We start from the raw sequence: 10,417 nt of genomic DNA, 5'->3' as shown, positions 1-10,417 counted from the left end.
ACTGTTTCTCATTGTCGTTGCTCTAAAATGTTAACACGGCGCGCATGTGGCAATTGAATCTCAACGAAACAGTCAGTGGTTGTATTTTATTAATGAGGTACTTGGCCAGCTACAGCCAGAGTATTTAGCTAGAGAATTAAGGGATATGGCAGCAAGATTATTATGTAAAAGTCTGAGGCTACTGTACGCTAGCTCTAATACCGTGTTGATCAAATATTCTGTACGTGTGTCTCTGTCTACAAAGATAAGGTACAGGTGACATGGAGAACTACAGTAAGGCGCGGACGGTGGAACAGCCCTGCCCCTGCCCATTCCCCGGCCTCTCCAGCGACACCAATGAGGTTAGAGTGAAGGATGGCAGCAAGATCCGCAACCTCATGCGCTACGCCCTGAGCCGCATGGAGGTCAAACCCAGAGCGCTGGAAGGCGAGGGGGGGCAGCCTAAGAGCAAAGAAGGGGGTAGCACCACCGAGGTCCAGGAAGCACCATGCTCCCAGGCACTGGAAAAGATGCCTAGCCGGCAGATAGTATTCACTGGGATGGGGAAGGGGGTCTCCAAGGCCATCACGTGTGTGGAGATCCTGAAGCGCCGTGTGAAAGGCTTGCACCAGCAGACCAGGCTGCTCTTCAGCACTGTCCTGGAGGTGTGGGAACCCCTGGAGCCTGCGGCAGGCCTGGACAGCCTCACCGTCAGTAGGAACATACCTGCTATCTGGGTATTGCTCTCCAGAGACCCCCTGGATGCCAGCCTGCCTGGATACCAGGCTCCAGGGAACTTTGATGCCCTGTGGGCACAGGCTGCCAAGGAGGATGCAGGGGTGGCTGGTGGACAGAGACATGGGGGCAGGAGGAAGAGGGGAGGTGGTGGTGGCAGGGGTAAGGGACCAGGAGGCCCTGTCAGACAGACTGATCGATCCAGAGAGCCAGGAAAAGGCCAGAGTCGTGGTAAGGGGGCGCTGGCAGGGCAGGAATGAGATGTGTTCTGTGTGTGGAAGAGGCCTTTGGACCAACCTGTTATAATCACAAGACAGTCCCCCATCGGCCGATGAGTGCACAAAATATCAACCTTTCCAACTTTTCCGTTATTGTGTTATGACTCACTTTCTGGGAGAGAGGATGTGAGCGAGTGCCTAAGTTCATAGGTTTTTTGTGCGCTTATATTTAAGTTCAATATTTTGTCTCATTTATAAGTAAATAAAGTTTAGCCTGTACATGATTGCACTGGTCATTTTGATGTTTGATTTTTTTATAGAAAATGTATTATAGCTTGTTCTGCAACTACATGCAGAACAATAACACTTTCAAATGAATGAATGTTATTGCTGGAGAAAGGATTTCATTGAACGTTCTGCTTGAGCTCTTTTGAGAAGTTGAACAACACTGCCATCTTGTGGTGATAATGTAATGATGCCAGAGTTTGAAGGTTTGAGTGGTCTTGAACATAAAGGTATTCTTTCCCTGTAAAAACATCAGCTGTCAATCAGACTTTTCTTTAACCAATACGTCTGGTTGTGGAGCTACATTTTTTCATAATCCACAGGGGAATAACCTACAAGTAAATGTCAAAAATATTGGAAAGTTATATTAAAAGTTCCTTCTAGAATAAAACCAGACCATAGCAATCAGTGAATGTGTGCAGTGGGATCAGAGTGACAGATGTAGGTAACCTCGTCAGTCACTGCCAGCACCTTATCCCTTTATCCTCTTCAGTGGATTCTCTTGAGGGAGCAGCTGCGGTGTGTGGAATGGCCTGGCTGGAACAGACGAGGATTAAGGGGTCTTAACTAGGACCTGACTCCATTACAGGAGGTGTGCTAGTCAGGAGGAGAAATACACCAGGGAGTGGAGACTGGGAAGTGACAGGGAGAAAGGATGAGTGGTGGTGGACGGGCAAGCTCAGGACAGATCCTGGTTCTCTCATGGCTGGTCGTTGTTCCTTCTCTGTCCCAGGTTCGCCACTCTCTGCCAGTCTTGTGGATCATGCCACTGACAGACAATCCAGGGCGGGGAAACCTTACGGCGTCCTTGTTGCCAGCTGTCCAGCTCGCTCTAGACGACCTGAGCAGGCAGCAGACTCCTCTAAGAAACTATGAGATCAATTTTCACGTCATAGATTCAGAGGTAACGTTTGCTGGTGTGTTCGTGGACTGGTGTTTTTGGACCAACAAGCCTCTGTTAGTGGGGTGTACATTGTTTATGTGGAGAACAAGGTTAAAAGTAGTGTATTTTAATGCAAAAAAAGGACATGTAAGCTGTTCAGTGCATTTGGAATCATAATGATGATGAGTGGGACAGTTCACTCTTTGTTTTCTCTTTGTCTTTTAGTGTAATATTGCCAAAGGACTTAAAGCCTACTTTGATGCCATATGCTTTGGGCCAAAATACTTAATGATCTTTGGAGGTGTGTGTCCATCAGTCACATCCGTCATTGCTGAATCACTACAGGGGTGGAACCTGGTACAGGTATCTTTTTTACTGTATTGTAGGCACTGAGCAACCATTTTACATCACACTGTATTGTAGGCACTGAGCAACCATTTTACATCACACTGTATTGTAGGCACTGAGCAACCATTTTACATCACACTGTATTGTAGGCACTGAGCAACCATTTTACATCACACTGTATTGTAGGCACTGAGCAACCATTTTACATCACACTGTATTGTAGGCACTGAGCAACCATTTTACATCACACTGTATTGTAGGCACTGAGCAACCATTTTACATCACACTGTATTGTAGGCACTGAGCAACCATTTTACATCACACTGTATTGTAGGCACTGAGCAACCATTTTACATCACACTGTATTGTAGGCACTGAACAACCATTTTACATCACACTGTATTGTAGGCACTGAGCAACCATTTTACATCACACTGTATTGTAGGCACTGAGCAACCATTTTACATCACACTGTATTATAGGTACTGAGCAACCATTTTACATCACACTGTATTGTAGGCACTGAGCAACCATTTTACATCACACTGTATTGTAGGCACTGAGCAACCATTTTACATCACACTGTATTGTAGGCACTGAGCAACCATTTTACATCACACTGTATTGTAGGCACTGAGCAACCATTTTACATCACACTGTATTGTAGGCACTGAGCAACCATTTTACATCACACTGTATTGTAGGCACTGAGCAACCATTTTACATCACACTGTATTGTAGGCACTGAGCAACCATTTTACATCACACTGTATTGTAGGCACTGAGCAACCATTTTACATCACACTGTATTGTAGGCACTGAGCAACCATTTTACATCACACTGTATTGTAGGCACTGAGCAACCATTTTACATCACACTGTATTGTAGGCACTGAGCAACCATTTTACATCACACTGTATTGTAGGCACTGAGCAACCATTTTACATCACACTGTATTGTAGGCACTGAGCAACCATTTTACATCACACTGTATTGTAGGTACTGAGCAACCATTTTACATCACACTGTATTGTGTATCACAATAGAGCATGTTATTTAATAGGTGACATACATGCAAATAACACAATTGCTAGTACTTCATATAATGATTTAGTGCTCTTCAAGCCTAACATTATTGCACATTCAATATTTCAGCTGTCTTTCGCTGCAACAACGCCTGTTTTAGATGATGAGAAAAAATATCCCAACTTCTTCCGAATGGTCACCTCGGACAACACAGTCAATCAGGCTGTTGTGAAGATCCTACAGAACTACAAGTGGAGACGTGTAGGGACGCTGACCCAGGATGTACAGAGGATCTCAGAGGTACCACTGACCGTGGTAACCCTTTCTGTCACATGCCTGTTTGGTGTACAATGTAGCTGTTATCGCCATTTACAAGTAGGGATACAAGGGTATCCGGCATTAGCCTATTGATTAAGACGGCTGACAACTATGCTGTCTTATGTATGAATTGTAAAGTCTATATTGTCCTGTCTTTGAAAGATAAGGAGAGATCTGACTAAACAACTGAGCAAGGCTGATGTTATGGTTGCTGTAACTGAAAGCCTGTCCACTGACCCATGTGTCAATGTAAAGAAATTGAAGGTGAGTAATATGCCCAAATCATCTTTACTTACAAAGTTAGAATTTGGCACTGAATTGCATTATTTCAGAAAATTGCAGATGCATCCTCAGCGTGTCAATCTGTTTTGTATCATGTCCCTTTCGACAGGATATGGATGTAACGATCATTATTGGGTTGTTTGACGAGAATTCAGCCTCCAAAGTCTTTTGCTGTGTGAGTACATAACCAGAAAACCTACATTACAATATGATGCGTTGCAACACAATGCCATCATTAATGATTAGCACTTGTTTGAGACAAAGATTAATAGCAGTTTAACAGCGCATTCATCATGCAATTACTTTTGAATTATCGTTATGATAACCATTTGTGTTTGTAATTACCATATAACCTTTGTCTTCTAGGCTTACAGCCTGAACATGTTTGGCGGGAGGTATCAGTGGATCCTCCCTGGCGGTTACCAGGGGAGCTGGTGGGAGGAGGCCAACTCCTCCAACTGTGCTTCAAACAACCTGCTGACTGCAATGGAAGGCTACATCACTGTGGACTTCACACACCTCAGTAACAGACAGATTAAAGGCATCTCAGGAAGGGTAGGTACTGAGGTTTTCAGCAAGGGACAACATATTCTGTCGATACTGTACCATGCTCTCTCCAATGGATAACTTGTGTTTATAACAAAAAATGTGGATGTAATGTTGAAAACATCAAACAGTGTATTTGCAGTGTAGCAAAGGTAATGCAAGACCATTAAGAGAAGTCAAACAAACACCTTTGTGTTTCTGTTTAGACCCCAGAAGAGTATGATGAGACTTACAACAGAGAGCTGCTGCAGAGAGGGTTGGTTGCCAGCAAGTTCCATGGGTTTGCCTATGATGGAGTTTGGGTGATGGTGAAAGCATTGACCAGGGTCATTGAGTCTGTTCGTCACAGAGAGAGATATGACATCCACCGGAACTTCACAGTCAGCAGCAAGGAGATTGGACAAATGGTCCTGGATTCCATGAAGGAGATTTGCTTTGAGGGTGTAACTGTAAGTTAGCATGACTGTTGTTAACATTCCATTTTAGATAGATCGTTGCTCCAAAAGACTAAAGATAAGATGTGCTTTACAAATATTCTTGTCAAATTGAGTTTCTTTCTTCTTCTTTTTTTAGGGTCAAGTTATGTTTAGAAATGGGGAACGCATGGGAACTATTAAATTAAGCCAATTTCAAGGTAAACATTACATATGTGTATTTCCATGAATTTAGAGAACATTCTTTGTGAAATATTTATCAACTGCATGTGTTTCCACAGAGGGCCGGGAGGTTAAGATAGGCCAGTATAATGCTGAAGAATTAGAACTCAACCACTTAATCAAGTTTCAAGGTAGGTGGCCACACTGTTAGGACAAGGCATTAAGACATCTGATGATGACACCTCAAGCACACAAAAAATGTTTGTTTTTGTAACAGTCTTTGCATTCTACTTTTTTGTGCCTTTCATAGGCATGCAGCCGCCTAAAGACCGGACACACTCCCAGCGGTGGGATGTCAGTGTTCCCCTCTACATCATCTTGTTATCCACCACTGGCCTGGCCATGCTCATGGCACTCTTCTTCCTCTTCTTCCACATCAAGCATCACAACCATTGGTATGATCATTATTCCAAGCATCTTGTATTGGCTTGTTATTGAACTAGATACTTTCTGAGGTAGCTTTCATCGAAACACAAGGTTGTTCTCTCTTTCGTTATTATCCAGTTGACTTACTCACATGCTCTGCTCAGACAAGGCTGCCCGTTGATCTCAATATTTTGTTTTTCCCATAGGGTCATGAAGAAGTCCAGTCTGTCCATGAACTACCTCATTATCCTGGGTACGATGCTGGCCTGTACCTCCGTCTTCCTCTATGGGCTGGATGGATCCCTTGTGACTGACAAAGGGTTTGTTATGCTTTGCCCTGTGAGTACACATGAGTTTAAACATCTAAGCATTTCAGTGATAAGGAAGGAACCCCTTGTTTCAAGGGATGCACATTGTTTCATTTTTTTCCCTCTTGTCACAGATTCGCACATATATTCTTTCTGTAGGATACACCACAACCTTTGGGGCATTGTTTGCGAAAACTTGGAGGGTCTGGACAATTGTCAAAAATAAGGAGATAATTGAAAAGGTAAACTCAAAGTTCAAAAGATCAAGTTAAAGAAACTCAAAAAGTACAGGCCTCTTAATCGCCATCTCTCCTGTCTAATATTTAATACTCATCCTCTCCCTCTCTGTTCTTTCTTCAGATTATTAAGGATGACCAACTATGGATAATTGTCGGGGGAATGCTGCTAATGGATCTGTGTCTGTTAACCTGCTGGCAGATGGTGGATCCACTCAGACGAACAGTGGAAGAGTTCAGCCAAGAGGTAAAACACTTCAATTACATTTTCTATTTTAACCTTGGTCTTGCTCTCTTATCTTTTGTTGTGTAGGGAATGCAGACGTTGTTGAAGTTAGCCTTTCAATTTTAACTGCCTTTTAGATGACCTTGTTTATGTGAATTACTCTGGTCTGGAGTCGACTGTGTGGTGGTAGTGAATGGCTCTGGTCTGGAGTCGACCGTGTGGTGGTAGTGAATGGCTCTGGTCTGGAGTCGACCGTGTGGTGGTAGTGAATGGCTCTGGTCTGGAGTCGACCGTGTGGTGGTAGTGAATGGCTCTGGTCTGGCGTCGACCGTGTGGTGGTAGTGAATGGCTCTGGTCTGGAGTCGACCGTGTGGTGGTAGTGAATGGCTCTGGTCTGGAGTCGACCGTGTGGTGGTAGTGAATGGCTCTGGTCTGGCGTCGACCGTGTGGTGGTAGTGAATGGCTCTGGTCTGGAGTCGACCGTGTGGTGGTAGTGAATGGCTCTGGTCTGGAGTCGACTGTGTGGTGGTAGTGAATGGCTCTGGTTTGGAGTCGACCGTGTGGTGATAGTGAATGGCTCTGGTTTGGAGTCGACCGTGTGGTGGTAGTGGATTACTCTGGTCTGGAGTCGACCGTGTGGTGGTAGTGAATGGCTCTGGTCTGGAGTCGACCGTGTGGTGGTAGTGAATGGCTCTGGTCTGGAGTCGACCGTGTGGTGGTAGTGAATGGCTCTGGTCTGGAGTCGACCGTGTGGTGGTAGTGAATGGCTCTGGTCTGGAGTCGACCGTGTGGTGGTAGTGAATGGCTCTGGTCTGGAGTCGACCGTGTGGTGGTAGTGAATGGCTCTGGTCTGGAGTCGACCGTGTGGTGGTAGTGAATGGCTCTGGTCTGGCGTCGACCGTGTGGTGGTAGTGAATGGCTCTGGTCTGGAGTCGACCGTGTGGTGGTAGTGAATGGCTCTGGTCTGGAGTCGACCGTGTGATGGTAGTGGATGGCTCTGGTCTGGAGTCGACCGTGTGATGGTAGTGGATGGCTCTGGTCTGGAGTCGACCGTGTGGTGGTAGTGGATGGCTCTGGTCTGGAGTCGACCGTGTGGTGGTAGTGAATGGCTCTGGTCTGGCGTCGACCGTGTGGTGGTAGTGAATGGCTCTGGTCTGGAGTCGACCGTGTGGTGGTAGTGAATGGCTCTGGTCTGGAGTCGACCGTGTGGTGGTAGTGAATGGCTCTGGTCTGGAGTCGACCGTGTGGTGGTAGTGAATGGCTCTGGTCTGGCGTCGACCGTGTGGTGGTAGTGAATGGCTCTGGTCTGGAGTCGACCGTGTGGTGGTAGTGAATGGCTCTGGTCTGGAGTCGACCGTGTGGTGGTAGTGAATGGCTCTGGTCTGGAGTCGACCGTGTGGTGGTAGTGAATGGCTCTGGTCTGGAGTCGACCGTGTGGTAGAGTCGTAGTAAATGTGAACCTCGGAGGGAGATCAATAATATTAAAGTAGTCTTTCCTTTTTGTGGTGTTTCAGACTGCTCCTGGTGGTGAAGATGTTAATACAAGGCACTTCCTGGAGCACTGTGAAAGTACAAACCTGACTAAATGGCTCGCCATTGTATATGGCTACAAAGGGCTTCTCATGGTGAGAGAAATTGCCAGAACCATGTTCAATACCCAAGATCCTTTTCAAACAAAGCTGATAATCTAGTTGATGGTTTTCCATATTTTCTTTAGTTTCTTGGATGTTTCCTGGCCTTGAGAACAAGGCATGCACATATCCATCTCCTCGATGACAGCAAGTACACAAGGCTGAGCATGTACCACGTGACCGTCATGTCTATCATTGGAGCATCGGGGTGCTTCCTGACCCAGTATCACCCTAATGTGCAGCTCTTCATCATGGCTTTGGTGGTGATCTCCTGCTGTACCTGCACTCTGTGTCTGGTGTTCCTGCCCAAGGTGTCACCTGCATCATCTCTGCATCATCTCTGAAACCTCCTCTTGTATACATGTCGAGCTCTCATGTTCAAATATCTCATTTATCTCAATGTTCTCGTTTTACTTCCATTTCTCAATGTATATTGTTTACAAATTGGTGTATATGCTAGATGATGTTGGATGTAAACACTCGTCTTGAAAAATATAATTGAATGCTTCTGTCTTGTATCCTAGCTTGTAAAAATCCGAGACAATCCCAACCAAGTGGATCCAACTAGCTGGTTACAATGTGATCTTCACAAGGAGGATTCGGAGACCTCCAGTTCCTCTAGCAGTCTCAATCAGGGCAGATCTCTTGAAAGCCTGCGGACTGAAAACCAGCAGCTCTGGAGGAGAATCACAGAGGTGAGTTCTGACCCCTTGTCTTGAGTCTAAACAATTCACAGAACTTTAACCGTTGTAGGTTGAACACCCATCTGTTGTGGAGCTAATAATCATTAATGCCATTTCAGATGGTAGAACTTTGGGAATGAACATAGAAATGGTCTTTGCAGATTGGTGACCAGTTGGAGGATGTCGCCATGCAAGTACTAGAGGAAGAGCTGAGTCCTCCCAGTCCACAGGGCCATGAAGTGAGACTGAGAGCCCAGGTGTGCTCTGAGGATGTGCCCAGGACGAACAGGGAACTCTTTGATGACATCAACTCACCTGAACAGTACAGGAAAATATATTATTCTGATACTAAAAGATACATTATGCAATACAAATATTTTCTATACTTTCTATATATACACTGAGTATACAAAACATTATGATCATGTGCTCTTTCCATAACAGACTAACCAGGTGAATCCATGTGAAAACTATGATCCTTTATTATATTGTTAAATGGTCCACCACCCAAAGGACATCCAGCCAACTTGAAATAATTGTGGGAAGCATTGGAGTCAATATGGGCCAGGATCCCTGTGGACCACTTCTGACACCTTGTAGAGTTCATGTCCTGACGATTGATGCTGTTCTGAGGGCAAACTCAATATTAAGAAGATGTTCCTAATGTTTTGTACACTCAGTGTATATTTAACTATATTTTTTATAGAAATATCTACACTATATATTTTGAAATGAAACGTCCTACACACTTGTTTTCCTTTGCAGCATCCAACAAAGACGGTCCGTGCAGCTGCCAATTCTTCACCACGCCTACATGCCAGCCATTGGGGGAATGACTGCCAGCTGTTCCAGCCTTCTGAGAAGTCCCGATGTCCCCAGTGCCCAACAGAGACATATGCCACCATCACATCGGGTCATGGTCACCGGGCTGTGACTGTATTTCCCTCTACAGTGAGTGACAATACGCTGGAAAAGTTACAATATTAATTGAACTGCCTCTGGTTCCACTGGCAGCTGGAAGTCAAATGACCTTCCTTTACTTGGACTGCCATAGCATCATTCACATCTGAAGTCATGTTCACGTCCAGACAAGTTCTACATGCAATGTGTTGCTGACAAAAGTTGTGTGGTAAATTACAATGGCTGCTTTCTTTATGTATTTTTAGTAGATTGATTGCAGTGCAACTCATAGAAGTTTTCTCCTGATGGAAAAACAAAACATGTTGGCCGTTCCCCCTGTTTCCCAACATGGGAGTATCCTGTATTGCAGCAGGATACTGGCAGTGACTGTATTTGCACTCTTGGTAACTGCTCTGTGCTGTGGTATTGCTCTCTGGTATTGCTCTCTGGTACTGCTCTCTGGTACTGCTCTGTCATGTTGTCACTCTGGGAATTTCCTGGTTTGCTAAAGCCCAGGAATGAACTTTAAACTGTGTTCCAAGGCAGAAGTTAACCCTTTACAGCAGTCAAATAAATCATTGATTGTCTTTCCAAACATTGCCTGTGAGAAAACAACATCTTGGCTATGTCTAGGCAAATTCAAGTTTATGTTATCAGTCTTTCAAAGATGATGAATAATCGGTTTGAGAGTATAACCTTTAAATGTGCATATTTGTAAAAAAAAAAAGAAGAAATATCTATATAAAAACAAGTGCTACAACTATTTTGCAATCCACTGTTGTGTGCCAGA

At 44.7% G+C, this 10,417-nt stretch overlaps 2 protein-coding genes across 2 annotated transcripts; both read left to right on the top strand.

The window, feature by feature from the left end:
- The first annotated feature begins 260 nt into the window (after nt 1-260).
- LOC110515205 (ribonuclease P protein subunit p25-like protein) lies at nt 261-1,216 on the top strand. Its single transcript, XM_036966623.2, has one exon. The coding sequence runs from the start codon at nt 261-263 to the stop codon at nt 972-974; it is 714 nt and encodes a 237-aa protein (XP_036822518.2). The 3' UTR covers nt 975-1,216.
- A 402-nt stretch (nt 1,217-1,618) lies between these two features.
- Nucleotides 1,619-10,390, top strand: LOC110535324 (gamma-aminobutyric acid type B receptor subunit 2). The gene is made up of 18 exons (XM_036966636.2): nt 1,619-2,121; nt 2,326-2,463; nt 3,605-3,775; nt 3,956-4,057; nt 4,185-4,250; nt 4,442-4,630; nt 4,828-5,070; nt 5,195-5,255; nt 5,337-5,408; nt 5,528-5,672; nt 5,850-5,982; nt 6,086-6,193; nt 6,312-6,434; nt 7,928-8,038; nt 8,131-8,355; nt 8,569-8,739; nt 8,889-9,049; nt 9,493-10,390. Exons 1-18 carry the CDS (start codon nt 1,873-1,875, stop codon nt 9,659-9,661), a joined length of 2,637 nt encoding a protein of 878 aa, XP_036822531.2. The 5' UTR covers nt 1,619-1,872; the 3' UTR covers nt 9,662-10,390.
- Nucleotides 10,391-10,417: the final 27 nt, after the last annotated feature.

Source organism: Oncorhynchus mykiss, chromosome 3 (assembly GCF_057628025.1).
Source record: "Oncorhynchus mykiss isolate SJ-2025 chromosome 3, ASM5762802v1, whole genome shotgun sequence".
NCBI lineage: Eukaryota > Metazoa > Chordata > Actinopteri > Salmoniformes > Salmonidae > Oncorhynchus > Oncorhynchus mykiss.
This window is presented reverse-complemented; position numbering and strand designations above follow the sequence as displayed.